Source organism: Armigeres subalbatus, chromosome 2 (genome assembly GCF_024139115.2).
Source record: "Armigeres subalbatus isolate Guangzhou_Male chromosome 2, GZ_Asu_2, whole genome shotgun sequence".
NCBI lineage: Eukaryota > Metazoa > Arthropoda > Insecta > Diptera > Culicidae > Armigeres > Armigeres subalbatus.
Window position 1 is genome coordinate 220775531 of NC_085140.1, and position 15922 is coordinate 220791452.

At 38.1% G+C, this 15922-nt stretch overlaps 1 protein-coding gene across 1 annotated transcript in view; it reads left to right on the plus strand.

The window, feature by feature from the left end:
• LOC134209561 (uncharacterized) overlaps positions 1-11000 on the plus strand; it is a 256126-nt gene extending 245126 nt beyond the window's left edge. The window contains exons 5-6 of the mRNA XM_062685557.1: positions 10424-10435; positions 10947-11000. Coding sequence (XP_062541541.1) covers positions 10424-10435; positions 10947-11000 — 66 coding nt within the window. The remainder of the gene's footprint in view (positions 1-10423; positions 10436-10946) is intronic.
• Positions 11001-15922: the final 4922 nt, after the last annotated feature.

Consider the following 15922-nt stretch of genomic DNA (forward strand, 5'->3'; position numbering starts at 1 on the left):
AAAGCTTCTGGTAGGGTATTTGCTTTGAACATTGCATCAATCATGTGATGCAATTGTTCAGTTAAAAATCAAAATCAGGAAGCAGTCATGCTACCTGAATCGGCAACATGACCATTATTTTCCGTTGGGACATGGGTATAAACCTTATTTTGAGAAGAGAAATTTTGTATACCAGCAGCGATGTTTGCATACGTAGGTACATTCGAAAATTGGAATTTACTGAAGTGCTTGCTACCCGTTGACGAGCGGCAAAATTTGTTTGTGAATTGTGGTGGGTATGAATTGCTCGACCGGTAACTGGTTTCGAAATTTGAGCGTTTGAAAAATTTCTACCCGTCGAATCTGGGATCCGATTGGAATTTCCGTCATCAATTTTGCACGGAATTCAAAACTTTTGCGTGAAGGGCATTCCCAAAATTGGATTTATGATTGCCCCACAATTTGCACATTTAAATTTATTGGAATCTTCTCTCACAGGACATGCGTCCTTGGCGTGAGAGGTTCCACCACAAATCATGCATTTAGCATCCATGTGACAATGTTTGGTTCCATGACCCCACTTTTGGCACTTACGGCACTGGGTGGGGTTTTGGAAATTTCCCCAGGCCTGCGGAAATGTTCCCATGTAACACGGACATGGGACATAATACAGGCCTTTTCAAACTTTTCATATTATTTAGTTCACTTTTGTTAAAATGAACTAAATAAAATTCTTGAGAAATGCCCCTCTGGGAAGTACCAGAGTGGGATTTCTTTTTCATCTTAATTACTTTGACTGGTGAAAATCCAAGTAATTGAGAAATTTCAATTTTAATCTCATCCAGTGATTTATCATCACTGGGGTGACCTTTCAAGACGACTTTGAACAATCGCTCAGTTTTGTCGTCGTATGTGAAGAATTTATGGCGCTTCTCAGTTAAATACTGAAGAAGACGTTTGCGATCGTCAAAGGATCCCGGCAAAACGCGGCAGTCACCCTTCCTAGCAATCTGAAATGAAACCTTGATCCCCTGAAGGTTACTCAAAATCTCATTCCGGAAGCCAGAAAACTCGGCAACAGATACCACAATTGGCGGAATCCTTAGCTTTTTCGCATGAATCGAATCACCTGGGCTAGAGGTATATTCGATTTGCTCAATTTCATCATTAATCAAATCGAACTGATTGCTCAGTTCGATTGGAGAAGAATTATTTCCGATATTAGAGTTAGAAGGAATATCAGAATTCTCCAGCTTGCTTCTATTTTTCCGCGCTTTGGCAGGACGGTCTTGAAACCTTGTTTCTTTGAAGGAAGTGGAGAATTCAGAGATTCCCCTTCCTCTTGTTTTTATTAATGCTCATTGCTGAGCGTGGAGACGTGACCTTCTAAAAGGTTTTTTCCCAGAACGGTGTCCCTGCAGGATTACCACCGCTTGTCGGAATTTTACTTCCGCAAACGGGTCCAACGTAAAACGAAGGCACGGGTCCTTGCGAAGATCGTAACGGGATCAGTGGGTACAAATAGCGCTAAGAAGCACCGTTGAAATTAAAATAGCTTCGGGTAGTATTAAAAACTTCCTTCCGCAAAGAGAGAAAGAACCGCACAGCACGAAAGCACGATGCGGTCTGATTGGTCCATAACAGTGATACTTTATTCTTTTCTTGTTAGATGAAATAATTCTAGAATTTCTAGTCTAGGATATCAAATGGAAATATCCCTAATTATTACAATAAATCCAAAATATCAAGCATTTCAGCTAATTTTTATGAAATTTCCCTTTCAATTGATTTCAATGTAATGCATCATTCAACCAATTATCAGTTTGTGTATGATCGATTTAAAACCCATTACCCTACCTATGTACATAAGAATCCTACGAATCCCGGGTAATGCATAGAGCCGTCTTGAAAGACATCAGATTATTTTATTTCTACAGCTCTACAATCTACAGGAAGCTCTACAATGTTAAATTTGTTATAACAATCATAATAACAACAATACAGTGTAATAAAAACTCCATAAACAATAAGAAAAACTCAATTTCAAATTAATGTATCATTAAATGATTGTAAAATTCTCTACATAGTAAATAATTGCACATAATTGTATGCTATATAAGCAGGACGCTTGTCTCTTGCTTCACGATTGAATCGATTTCTGTAATTAGAGCAGGAATTAAAATAAGATTAAAAAAATACGACAATGATGAGATAATATTTTATTTACTTTCAGCGTCTACTACCTCCCACTATTTTAAGATTGATTGTCGTACTTGACAGGCAGATATCCGAAACATGTATCTGAAGACTGTGTCAGTTTGTATAGGAAATGAATAATATGTTGTCTGACCGCAATCCTATTCCGCTTTCTTTCAATAATTAAAACGCGTTATCTCTATCAATGTAAATCATGTACACGAGGAAAATACCTTTTGACTGCATTGGCTCGTCATGTTTCTTTTGACATTCTGCTCACCGTACTGGTGCTCGTTTTACGATCATCTTCGTATTGTCGGATTGTTCGCTCGACTGTCAGTTTGTTTGTTTCTAGTGTGGGTACTTGAAACGATAGCCGGTGGCCGAACCAACCGAGAGACCGTGTACCATTTTGTCTTAATTATCCATATTTTGTATGAATTAATTGTTTTGGTGTGTTGCTTCAAATTGGTGAAGATTATTCATGAGCGGTAGAAGAATGGAACTAACTGGAGCGGAGCCATGGGGGCTTAGTGCAAAAAGTTACGTCCGGAAAAGTGAGAATGGTTCGAAATTTGATAAATATTTCATTTCAGGTGATGAGAGTCTTTGTTTCTAGATGTTGTTTCCATACTTCCATTTGCACCCGCCCAATCTCCTATTAGCTTAAGGTGCCTTTAAAAATATTTAACACATTTTTATCTGCGTTCTTACACTTCACGCGTAAATTAACATTTCAAATTAATGCTCCATCAATATTCCCGTTCGATGAACTTCGTTCATTGTTTCATTTGCTGGTGAATTTACACACGGACTATTAAAATTAAAATGTGCGAATGGTTTTTTGCAATCTTTTTATTTCATGAAAACTTTTCATGATAATCGCTGGGCTAAAGCTTTTAAACATAAATATAGTCATAACTATGAATTTTTAAACAATGTATATGTCTGTAGGATTACCAACTCGCAGGGAATCAATTTTTTTTGGAATGCGCTTGCGAAACAAGCGACAAAAGAGAACCAACGACAAAGCTTTGTTTTTGTCGGAGATAATAATGACAAAGGTCCGAAAAATTTTGTCAGCAACAAAAAAGAAGACAATCTTGTTGCTAAATTCTCATTCCGTTATTTTGCACTATTTCTCGAGCAAATTTCGGTTTTATGCTATCATAGTTTCTGCTTTTATGGAAATAATTCGAGAATCGAACAATGATTACAAAATTAGCAGCGTATTTTCGGAAATATCAGAGCAAGCAAGGCAAATGATTCTTGTCATATTGTGTTCAATTTCTGATAAAGGTTTGTCGCTAGGTGCGTTTGTCAGTAACAAACTCTGTTGATGACAAAGAGTATATTGTTAGGCGTTGCTCGAATATTGATTCCCTTCCAACTCGGACATGGCGTTTTAGATTCTCAGTCTGGTCTAGGATGTTTTCAGGTGAAAACATTTTCAATTCAGGTTTATAAGGCACATGTCTATACTATAATATTTGCCTTTCTTGTACACTAAGTGTAAATAAAGGCTACATGATTACTCCGAAATCGAACTTTTATAGGAGACTCAGTTCGACGAATTGAAGCGATGGTTGTTTGTAGGGTAAGAATGTATAATATGCACCCCCATAAGGCAATATCCATGATGACTTTTTACTGTTCAACGCAATTTATGCAAACTTTGTGTCCAAAAAGTCGCAAATGCATTGCCTTTGAGTAGTCATATAAAATATTGCATAGAATACGTAATTAAGCTATTATGAAAAGTCGTGAAAAATGGATTTCAACAAGTGCCTGGGCAATACGCCCTACCTTAACCAAAGACGTTTCATAGCCCTTCATTAGTATTTTATCAAAAGGTTTCAAATTCTTATGTGCTTGACATTAAAAAAACCAACATAAGTCAGTTAAAGCAAAAGATATTTTAGTTACTAGATAAAGATTGTCGCTTCGATTCCCTTTGTTCTGCTGTCCGAAACATGTGTGGTACATACCTGTCAAATCGTATGGATTTTCCTTCTTTGACATTTAGCTCCCCTATCCTCGCCAGCCAAAGATGTTCCGGACAGCGACAATCTTTATCTAGTAACTAAAATATCTTTTGTTAAAGCAGGTTTAAATTACATTTCAATAATTTACTTATCATTTGGAAGCAACTGCTGTAGGCTTACCGCGCTTGTGTCCAGTTGGTAAGGGCATATCGTTTTGTCTATACTGGGGCAGAAAAAAATATTTTAAGATTTTTTTGGTGGAATGTATTCAACCGACTAAGACGAGTATAGTACTCTCCATTTAATCCCACTAATTATTTTGTTATCTTTGCAAATACGTATTTCGACCACAACTGTGTTGTCGTCTTCAGTGTCTCGTACTTGACTCGACTATACTGGGGCGTTTTGAGCAGTGAAACATGTTTTCAAAGAAAGGTAACTTTTTTGAAGAAGCAATTTTAGGGTAAGACGGTATAATGCCCTCCTTAGCCGTGCGGTAAGATGCGCAGTAGACTGGCCCAAAATGCACGAAATCCTGAATTTCAAACCTTGCACCCTTCAATGACAGTTTGGGGGTCCCAGAAGCTCCCCTGAAAATTTCAGCTCATTCGGTCCAGTGGTTGGCGTGCGCAAATGGCTTAAAGTTTGTATGGGAAAAGTGATCCAAATGTATGAGGAAACGCAACCGTTTCAGTTTTTTGCTTCTAGGTGGCGCTGTAGTCGACGGATTCCTGTTGTGGACAAAATGTAGAACCTTTTTTATATAAGGAAGCGACTGGTGAAGACCGGATGTAAATCCCTTTGAAATTGGTCAAGTTATAAGCATCCAAAGTCGAGGGTGTCGAGCGTGTCCCCCAGGGGTGTTTAAAATGAGAGCAACGTACCACCGACCATTGCGGCGGCGATGCAGGCGTATTCGGTGCCGTGCGAAATTAAATGCATGATTATCACGCAATCTCGCGATTTTTTATCCGATTGGTAAATACTTTCCGTGCTCTGTACAGTAGTGTAGCTAGAGAGGGAGGGGGTGACTTACCACTGAAACCAACGAGCTGAAGTTTTTAAAGGGAGACAAAAATCATGAAATATTTGTAACGAGCTGTTTTCGGACATCGTGATGCCCGTTGCATCAATATTAGAACGATATGATATAATCGTTACAGACAGAGGGACAGAAGGACAGAAATGCTAAAGATAAATTTAGCAACTCTTTATAGTCTTGTCGTTGCTGTTGAATATTGAGTTGGTTTTTCAAAAATTCAATCAAATGTTGTGTTTCATCACCAAGGATCTCAATAATGTTTTCGTCTATCATATTTTCATCAAAGGATTGATCCATAGCAGGACATGCCGATTTAAATTTTATAAAAATACTTGAAGAAGGGCCTTTTGAAGGAAATAGTTTTTCCCAAGCTGCTGTCATCAAAACTTCGGCAATATGATGCCTACACGCCAGCCATAAAAGATCTCTGCCAATCCGCTTCTCGATTAGGGTACAAGCGCCTTTTTTGATTCCTGTATTTGCTGCTATTGTATCAAATCCCATTGCACAGATGCGATCGCTTAGTTCCCATGCATTCATCAATTCAATGTAGGGGCGAATGACTCATGCAACTGTGGAGGATTAATTTCCAAATAACCTGCTTTTGGCATGAACATTTCATAAATTTTCTTGATGAATTCCAAAGCAACAAGATTGCTTCCACGAGTAATAATTTTAAGAGTCGCAGTTGAAAAGCGAGTTCAGTATCCCTCAAGAAGTAAAATCATAGTGCAGTTCCGAAGGTGCCTGGAAGGCAACAAGGTTTTGTTTTTAGTGGAGCCAGAAGTAGTTTCCTGATCCTCATTGTACTCTGAGACAGATATAGTAACTCGAGCCCATGACCAAGTGCAGGTCTTTGCCAATCAGTTAGAGGTCAGTCGATAACCATTCCGTATAGATTTTATATGGATCATTTTGTTGAAGTAAAGGCACTCAAACGCGTTAGATGACGTAAAATATTTTAAACAGTTTCTCAATGTATGTTAACAAATGTTCCAAATTTCAGAAATGACGCCATTTTTCTACAAACCAAAAGAGTGGTTGGTACTCGGATTCTGATGGCTTTATCGCAAACGTGTAAGTGGTCTTGTTGTGTAGGGGTTATCACGCCTATCTATAGAATAGGTGGTTGAGGGTTCGAGTCCCTTCAAGAAACGTGGATTCTTTTTCGCAAATTTCATATAAATTTGTCCATTTCGAAACATGTGCTGTGCATATGCGCAGCCAAAATATTCAACAAAAAAACGTTTTCCGTACGGCCGAGTTGCCGAATAGTATGCAATTAATTAAAATGTATTATCAAGTGCTGTTTACCTCGACAATGTCGTATTCTTTAAACATAATCCTCAGTAAACATCATCTACAGTTTTATTTTTTAGTATAAACTAAAAAACATCCAAGTGTCATGAAAATGCACACATCATTTAGCATTCTAATGTCTCCTGTCAACAACTGAACCGCGTTGAACAACCGATGGGAAAATATTTCTGCTTCGTTCGCTCTCGGGAGGTCAAAGATACTGATGAAGAGAAACCGTTTCTTGTCAACAAACACACTCGGGTGTGATCTAAATGAAGCATACAGGAAATGAGCCCTGACAGTGTTAAATGAGAGTGTAATCGTCGTTTGATCGAACCCAATTCACTATCGTTCTGAAGACACACGGAAAGAGAATCTTGTTCGCGTCGAAAATCGAATGCAATTTCACTCGGCAGCAGTCTAGTCACCGGCTGCCCTCGACGATTGTATAAGGGCCATTGATGCAATAAAAGGGGCAATTTTAATTAAAACTACACGGCATAAATTTCTGTGCAATGGATTTTTGCACCGAAAGCATGTGACTTTATCAGCCCGGAACAGGGAAAAGGGGTGACTTCAGCCATCAACCAGACGAACTGATGAAAAAAAGGAATATTTATATGCATCAAAACGCTGCACCACTAGGTGGCAACCAAACGTGACTGTTGCATATGGGAGCTTGTTGCATTGCTGTCGATTCCTGGCGCAAGGAAAATAAAAAAAGAGTATGCTGACCACGGTTTCGTCCCGTTGTTGAACTCATTGAGCTCGGCACTTTACCCATCCTCATAGAAGCGCTCAATCGCGTTTGTGTTGAACGTTTCCGCGACCAGTCACTTCATTCTGAAGGGCTCCGCTTTCCAGAGTATGTTGCGGCAATGCTATTTTACAAGACATTAAAAACTGTATCAAAATTGTAATAAATTAATCTTTGATGTATAAATTATATTGTCCGTTGCCGTGAGAGCGTCGATGGACGATGGAACTGGGAAGTTGAACGAGTCGATATGGAGCGCCTTTGAAGGTTTATTAAATTATGCACTTATAGCGTGAATATTTGGCATTAAAAGCGTTAATATATTCAGCTTTAAAGTGATGGGGCTACTTGAAAAAGCTTCCAAGATCAAAGGATCCTGTTACAGTTGATTTGACTCTTACAAAATGTATATGAGCGAATAGTGGAGTTATTTTTTTAAATTTGGTTTTATATGTTTTCAAAAACTTCTGATTATTTTTTCCTTCTGCAGCCGTACATTACAACACGGTGAGCATTGACGACCATCTCCGCAATTTTTCAACTAGCTTGCATCCAATTGCGCTGATTTTTCTGTGATTTAGGGCTTTATTACGGTTTTGCTTGCCTCAATTTATGTTTTTTTTTGTTCTAAGCCAGTGGTGCTCAGCATTTTGAGCGTTTTATTACCCTCAGCAGCTTCCGACCAAGTGTTAATTTGTATGGTCAAAGCTCATTGTTATTGTGTGAGAAGCAAATTGAAGAAAAAACGACCAAAATGCTGAGCACCACTGTTCTAAACATACCTTACCACAACAGGGTTTTCAGGAGTCCAAAAAGGTAAAAACAACAGTTAAAATATGTTGCTAAGACATTGTGTAATGATTGTTTTAGTTATCCAATATTAGAACAATTATTCCACGAACCGTATAATGATACTAACGAGATAAATCCAAATACGCGAATAAATTAGAATAATCATTTAATAAATCACAGCAAATACAGAGCCATGCCCGGTGACGCTTGGATTGAAAGACCTCGTTCTCTTTTTTCTGCTGGTCACGTATTCAATCTTATTAATAATCAAATATTTATGAATTGACACTTTTTCTTAGGTCCTCTCTTCCTCCGTCTGCTGCTTTTTTTCGGCTCACAGGTTGGGCACGTTCCATCCTGAGGTCACCGAATTTCGTTCCCTCCTGGGGAGGTGGCCGTGAATCAAATTCCTATCCTGGGGGATAAACTGATCATAAATCATACACAATTTAAGATCTCCCTTCTTCTAGCCCCAAACGCGCTCGGATAAAGTGTAGGAAAACGACACATGACTCGAACTCTGCTCAGCGGGTCAGCATTTGTTTCAACATCTCTGTTGGCCGTAACTGAATCTGACAGAGAACGCGCGGTCATTTCGATAGGGCGACCAACATATAGGCATTTGAATAATATACATCAATACAATTTAGACTGTTCCAGTTCTTCATGTAATGATGGCATTGAAAACAAAGGAATTATTTTTTTTTTCAATGGTGAGCGCGCACGTCAGCAAAAAAAATAGCTTTGAGTTGAGATGAATTAATATTCTATCCTTAACGTAGAATGGAAAAAAAACAAATCACGAATTGTTTCTATGCGATTTATATTATATTTGCTATTCAATGTATTCATGAAAAACAATCCAACCCACTTTAACTCCGGTATTACAATTTCGCCAACCCTATACAATCGTTAAACATGAAGCAAAACTAAAGACACACTGGCAAACCTGTCGACGCCAAGTGAAATACCACCGTTTTATAGATCCTACTAAATGTCGGAGAAACCAAAAAATTTACCACAGTAGAATAAAAGAAGCGAGCACTCACCACTCAGATTATACACCCAGGAGAAATTTGAATATTTTATTATTGAAACTCGTGTAAATAAAACATAAAGATTGTAGTTTTCCAAACTAAGCTCACGGCTAAATAGCCGTCATATAACCAACAAAAAACTACCCGATCGCAAAAATGGAAATCACATCTTATTGGACCTCGTTTGTAAGCACACGAGCTTTTACACCTTGCGTCAACTCGGGACATTTTTAGGGTAAACGTTCTTATAATTGAGGCTGTTTTTACGTTTGCAGCTGACATTTTTCCTTGCAATTGTGAACATTATCGTTTCAATAATTTGTTGTTATTCAGGACACATGCAAATCACGTTTTAGAACACGCCGTGTCCCACAAATCGAAGTAATCTTCAAAGTAATATGTTAGTGCGAAGTAACCAACTTCGACTCCGTGGTACTTATAAGGATGTCGCTGAGTCGGGGACCTGTCGCCATGTAAGAACAAACTAAACATATCCTTCCCCTCCGTAGTTACGGTAAAAATGAGGGTGGCCAGGAGTAGTAATCATTATGCTTTTATCATTTTCTTCAATTTAGGACTACATCTATCCTGATTTCTGATATCAATTTGGATACAGATTTCAAATGAAACATGAGTAGTGTCCAATCTACGAATATCGTAGCTATACTTTGCTATGATGACAGACAATTTCTAGTTGGTATACCACTGCTACTTGAGCAATTACCCTGTCGTTAACTGTTTCGTATGGTTTGCGTTTTGGCTCGTCACACGGTGATGAAGTTATTTCTAGTCAAATTAAATGGTTTATTAGTCAGTTAAACATGGTTCGATATAATAATTTACAATGCATAAATTTTAATATTATATGTCGACTCGTAGTGCCTTATTGGTCTTTGAATTCCTCGAATGTTTCTTTATGTGTGGCACACTCTTCGCACGTCGTCGGGTCGTCCCCGGGTTGAATCATAAATCCCGATCTGCCTGCGTGCCCTGCGTTTGGTTTGGAAGCACACCTCACTCACACGCTACATCAGAATCGTAAAAAAATGAATTTAAATTAATTTTGTCGTATTTTGTGCCTTTTTTGCCTTGTGCTCAAAGGCGTAAAGCAGTGGGGGGTGGCGCATGACAATACATAGAACGAGAGCAGATATGACCACATTGTCCGGCCGACTCGCTGGTACGATAAACCTGTTCATAAACACGTAATCAGGTGATTTGTCTCGTGATTTTATTTCACTTTTGTTTATCGTGTTTGAATAGAATAGCAGTTCACACCTGTTTTTTTGTGAGTGATTAGCTTTATTAACATTCCTTTTCTTTTTTTCCATTCCAGGATATGAGTACGGTAAGTGTTTTGCAACATTTTCATGGATACGTTGATATTTAGTCGTATGTGTTTTCGTTTAGTTCATTTTTTTTTTCAGATAATCTCACAAATATAAATTTGAATCCGTGAATTGAGGTTAAATTTAAAAAAAAATACTTACATATTTAGTACAGTGCTTCATTATTTAATTATATGATTTCAATTTTTGTCAATTTGCTGTACTGTAAGAGTAAAATGTATAATATGTATTTACTAAAAAGCGTAAAGCATTTTTAGGAATCTTGTATTTTTTTAAAGTGCACCCAAAAAACAAATCAAATAATTCTGTATAAAATCTTGACATATACAGATTCTGAAAGGTACTAACATAAAAAATATGCACCAGTTCAACTTTTGTTGCTTCACGTTTCAGGCGGGTGTACAATTCTGCCACCTATGCAAATTTTCGGCCGACAATGTCCATGTCATCTGCGAAATAAATAAATTGACTGGATCCGTTGAAAATTGTAATTTTATTGATCAACGGTAGCCTGCTAGTTACAAAACTTTAGATCAGGTCAAGGAAGAGTATAAAGGAATTTGATACGGAGAGGAAGTACGTTACGTAATAAATTCTACCCTATCAGCAATGACTCATATATGAATCTCCTGACAGTTTCTTTTAAATGCTGTTAGATTTGGCTGTTGCTTGACGAGTAGAGGCTGATGATGCCAGGTTAACGCACCACTGATGAGGACGCTTTTCCGAGCGGACGTCGTGTGATGTTGGAGGATGAAAGACCGAGCTCGATAATTTCCTCCAGGTAGTTCGCGAGGCACAGTGGGATGGTTTTGAAAAAAGTGGGACATCGGTATTATCGGCGAAACTATTGATTGGAGACTTTTGATCTCTTCTGGAGAGTGTCTTTATTTTTAAAGCACTTTATTTTAGGAGTCAGAAAAACTGAGTTTAAAGGGTGCATCTGAGAATTTTTTTTTCATTGCTAAAATTATTTATATAATATGGAGACATTGTAGAAATTACTATTTCAATACACTTTGTCGAAGACACCAACTTTCCATCTCTGAAGCGGACAAAGTTAGGGGGGTGCGAAGTTAGTAACCCTTTAAAATTCATTTTTTTGCTCTAACTTTTTTATTTAAATTTTTACATTTTTCCAATGTTCTACAAAGTTGTAGGTGCTTCAAAAAAACATTCTGTCGTAGAAGAGTGCAAATCGCTATCTCTTCATTTTAAGGATCTATATAAGTTTTTATAGTTTTTCAACACTATTTTTAAACGGGTATACCTTTCAGGGTAGCAGGTTGTAGCAGCTGTTATTTATGTCATTAGCTTCAGTAACTCTTAGTCTTTTGTTACATATATAAATCTGAGGTGGATCTAAGTGGATTCATAAAAGTATTCCGTAAAATGCACCTCAGCTTTTTAATCCATTTTTTTTTTCTCCGCGCATAATTTAGTTATAATTTTTTTTTTCTCCGTTATTTTTCCCTGTATGTTGTCTGTTCGTCCAGGTGCAGCGTTGTTGTTTAGAAAATTTGAAATGTGATTCGAAAACGAGCCTTTTGGTGGGAGCGTGTATTTATTTCTAGGGGTGCACCCCGAGAAAAAACCTTAAAATGATTTATCTTGTGTAGATACATTTTAGAAACAGACCATATACTTTATCGAAGACATAAAATATCAATCTTCAAGAGAAGGAAATTATAGGAAATTATAAATTATTAACTTTTTTGTTCATTTTTTCAATGTAGAAAAAACATAGAAGAGAGTAAATCGCTACCTTGTCATTTCGAGGAGCCATACCAGTTTGCTCTTTTAAGACATGTTTTTTTCCGGTTGGCACTTCTATGCGAGGATATTATCGATCATTTAGTAATTTGTGTTCCATCATTTTGTAGCTTGTCAATAACTAATTCCAGAAGCTGAATTTCAAAAAATTTTCTTTGGTGGACTTCTAGTGCGTACGTTTTTCTACAACTCTGCCTAATGGTTCGTTGTTTGAATTCCACTAGTAACGGAGTTATAACTATAATTTCAGTATCTTAGACTAAATGATAACAAATTCCAAATTTTAGTTTAAGTTACTGCAACTAGCATTAAAACTCCGTTATTAGTTGAATTCTAACTATGAACCATTAGACAGAGCTGTAGAAAAACTTTCGCACAAGAAGTCATACAACCCATACAACACATTTAGAAATTCAGCTTCAAAAATAAGTTATTGATGAGACTTCCCAATAAACGAAAGATTAAAAAAATTAATTGATTAACTACTAAATGATCGATAACATCCTTGCTTCTATAACAATATGTCTTTTTTCGCACCTACTATTTTATAGGACATTAAAAAAATGCAAAAAAAAACAAAATAAAAAAGTTACAACAAACAAATTGTTTTCAAAGAGGGACTAACTTTGCATCTCTATAAATATCATTTACTTGAGACGTGTTTTCGAAAAAAATAAGGTGCCGTTTATGCAATGTCTCCATAAAAGATAAACAACTTGAGCAATAAGGCCGATACCAATAAAAAAATATGTTTACCCATAACACAACCCCCCCCTAGGTTTTTGGACCAAGACAACATCTTGTGGGGGCTACAATAACATTTCAGAAGAATTTTTAAAACACTAACAAATTTCAGGAGTTTTTCGGCAAATCCAAAGTGTTTGAAAATGAGGTGTTTCTTTCTCGTCAAATAAAGTGCACTTGAAATAAATACACGCTCAGGATCACATCAAAACGGTCGTTTTCGAATCACATTTCAAATTTTCCAAACAACAACGCTGCACCTGGACCAGCAGACAGCATACAGGAAAAAATTAACGAGGAAAAAATAATGATAATTAAATTATGCACGGAGAAACAAATTAATACTGAGGTACATTTACGGAATACATATTTGTATGAATCCACTTAGATCCACCTAAGATTTATATATGTAACAAAAGAGTAAGAGTTACTGAAGCTAATGACATAATTACAGCTGCAACAACCTGCTACCCTGAAAGGAATACCCGTTTAAAAATAGTTTTGAAAAACTATAAAATCTGATATAGCTCCTTAAAATGGAGAGATAGCGATTTGCTCTTCTACGACAAAATGTTTTTTTGAAGCACCTGCAACTTTGTAGAACATTGGAAAAATGTAAAAATTAAAATAAAAAAGTTAGAGCAAAAAAATGAATTTTAGGGGTTACTAACTTCGCACCCCCATAACTTTTTCCACTTCAGAGATAGAAAGTTGGTGTTTTCGACAAAGTGTCTTGAAATAGTAATTTCTACAATGTCTCCATACGATATAAATAATTTCAGCAAAAAAATAAAAAAATATTTTTTTTCTCGGGGTGCACCCTTTTAACCTTCTTCGGATATTAGAAAAAACTTACGAATAAGATATTAGGGTCATATTGACCCAGAAATGTAAATGCTTATAAAACAGTCAAATTATAACCGAATTACAAAGTTTATATACCGTTCGAAGGATAAATTCATCAATTTTGTGGCTATGTGGTGATATGCTGGTTTTGGAGACAATGGCCACCGGGAATCGACTTCCACGGGGACCTTGTCGGTCATATAAGGGGAGCATAAAAATCGCTCCATATATGCCATTCGATCTCCAATTCTTCATAGATTCTCTTAAAACGGTAATGTATGGTCCATGAGAGGGCTTCCGATGAAAGTGACCACTCCTGGTACATGCTAGGTGCCCCCGGGGAACCCGTAGGAGGGAACATTTCCGTTTTAGCACCAAAATATGCCGTGCGGCGGCTCTTTCGTCATGATTTTCCACCAAACAGATGGTTATGCGCTTGAAATCGATTAGTGACCACATTGGCCACTCCTGGTACATGCAAGGTGCCCCCGGGGAACCCGCAGGAGGGGACATTTTCGTTTTAGCACCAAAATATACCGTGCGGCGGCTCTGTCGTCAAAATTTTCCACAAAATAGATGATTATGCGCTCGAAGTCGCTAAGTGACCACATTGGCCACTCTTGGAGCCTATGAGGTGCCCCCGGGGAACCCGTAAGAGGGGACATTTCTGTTTTAACACCAAAATATGTCGTGCGACAGCTCTTTCGTAATGATTTTCCACAAAATAGATGATTATGCGCTCGAAATCGATAATTGGCCACATTGGCCACTCTTGGAGCCTATGAGGTACCCTCGGGGAACTCGTAAGAGGGAACATTTTCGTTTTATCACCAAAATATGTCGTGCGACAGCTCTTTCGTCATGATTTTCCACAAAATAGATGATTATGCGCTCGAAATCGATAATTAGCACCAAAATATGTCGTGCGACAGCTCTTTCGTCATGATTTTCCACAAAATAGATGATTATGCGCTCGAAATCGATAAGTGACCAAATTGGCAACGGTTGTAACCTATGTGGGGCCCCCAGGGAACCCGTAGAATGGAACATTTCCTTTTTAACACCGAAATATGCCGTGCGGTGACTCTTTCGGTGTGTTTTCTTATCAAAGAGATGGTTATTCAGCTCGAAATCGCTACCACATTGGCCACTCTTGGAGCCTATGAGGTACCCTCGGGAAATCCGTAAAAGGGGACATTTCCGTTTTAACACCAACATATGTCGTGCAGCGGCTCTTTCATCATGATTTGCCACAAAATAGATGATTATGCCAGTGAAATCGATAAGTGAACACATTGGCCACTCTTGGAATCTGCCAGGGGCCCCCAAAGAACCCGCCGGAGGCGACTTTTCCGTTTTAGCACCAAAATATACCGAGCGGCGGCTCTTTCGTCATGATTTTCCACAAAATAGATGATTATGCGCTTGAAATCGATAAGTGACCACATTGACAACGCCTCGAACCTATGATGGGCCCCCAGGGAACCCGTAGAATGGAACATTTTCGTTTTTACACCGAAATATGCCGTGCGGTGACTCTCTCGGTGTGTTTTCCTATCAAAGAGATGGTTATTCAGCTAGAAATCGATAATTGACCACATTGGCCACTCTTGGAACCTATGAGGTGCCCCCGGGGAACCCGTAGAAAGGGACATTTTCGTATTAGCAACAAAATATGCCGTGCGGCAGCTCTTTCGCCATGATTTTCCACAGAATAGATGGTGATGGTGATGGTGACAATTTCGTTTTTATACCGAAATGAATAAGTGCTAACATTTTCCATTTTGGAACCTATGAAGTACCGCCGTGGAGCTCATAGGAGAGGACATTTCCGTGCTTACTCTCACTCACTTAAAATCGATTAGCGACCACATTGGCCACTTTAGAAACCTAACCTATGCTTCCGGGGAACCTGTACAAGGAGATTCATTCATTTATTTAGTTAACATCTAAACAGATAACACTGAATCAACAATTTGACGCCACAATGCACGGTTCGAGGCCGCATCTCTCCATCCTCGGATACGCCCCACGCCCGCCAAGTCGTTCTGCACATGGTCTGCCCATCTCGCTCGCTGCGCTCCACGCCGTCTCGTACCTGCCGGATCGAAAGCGAACACCAT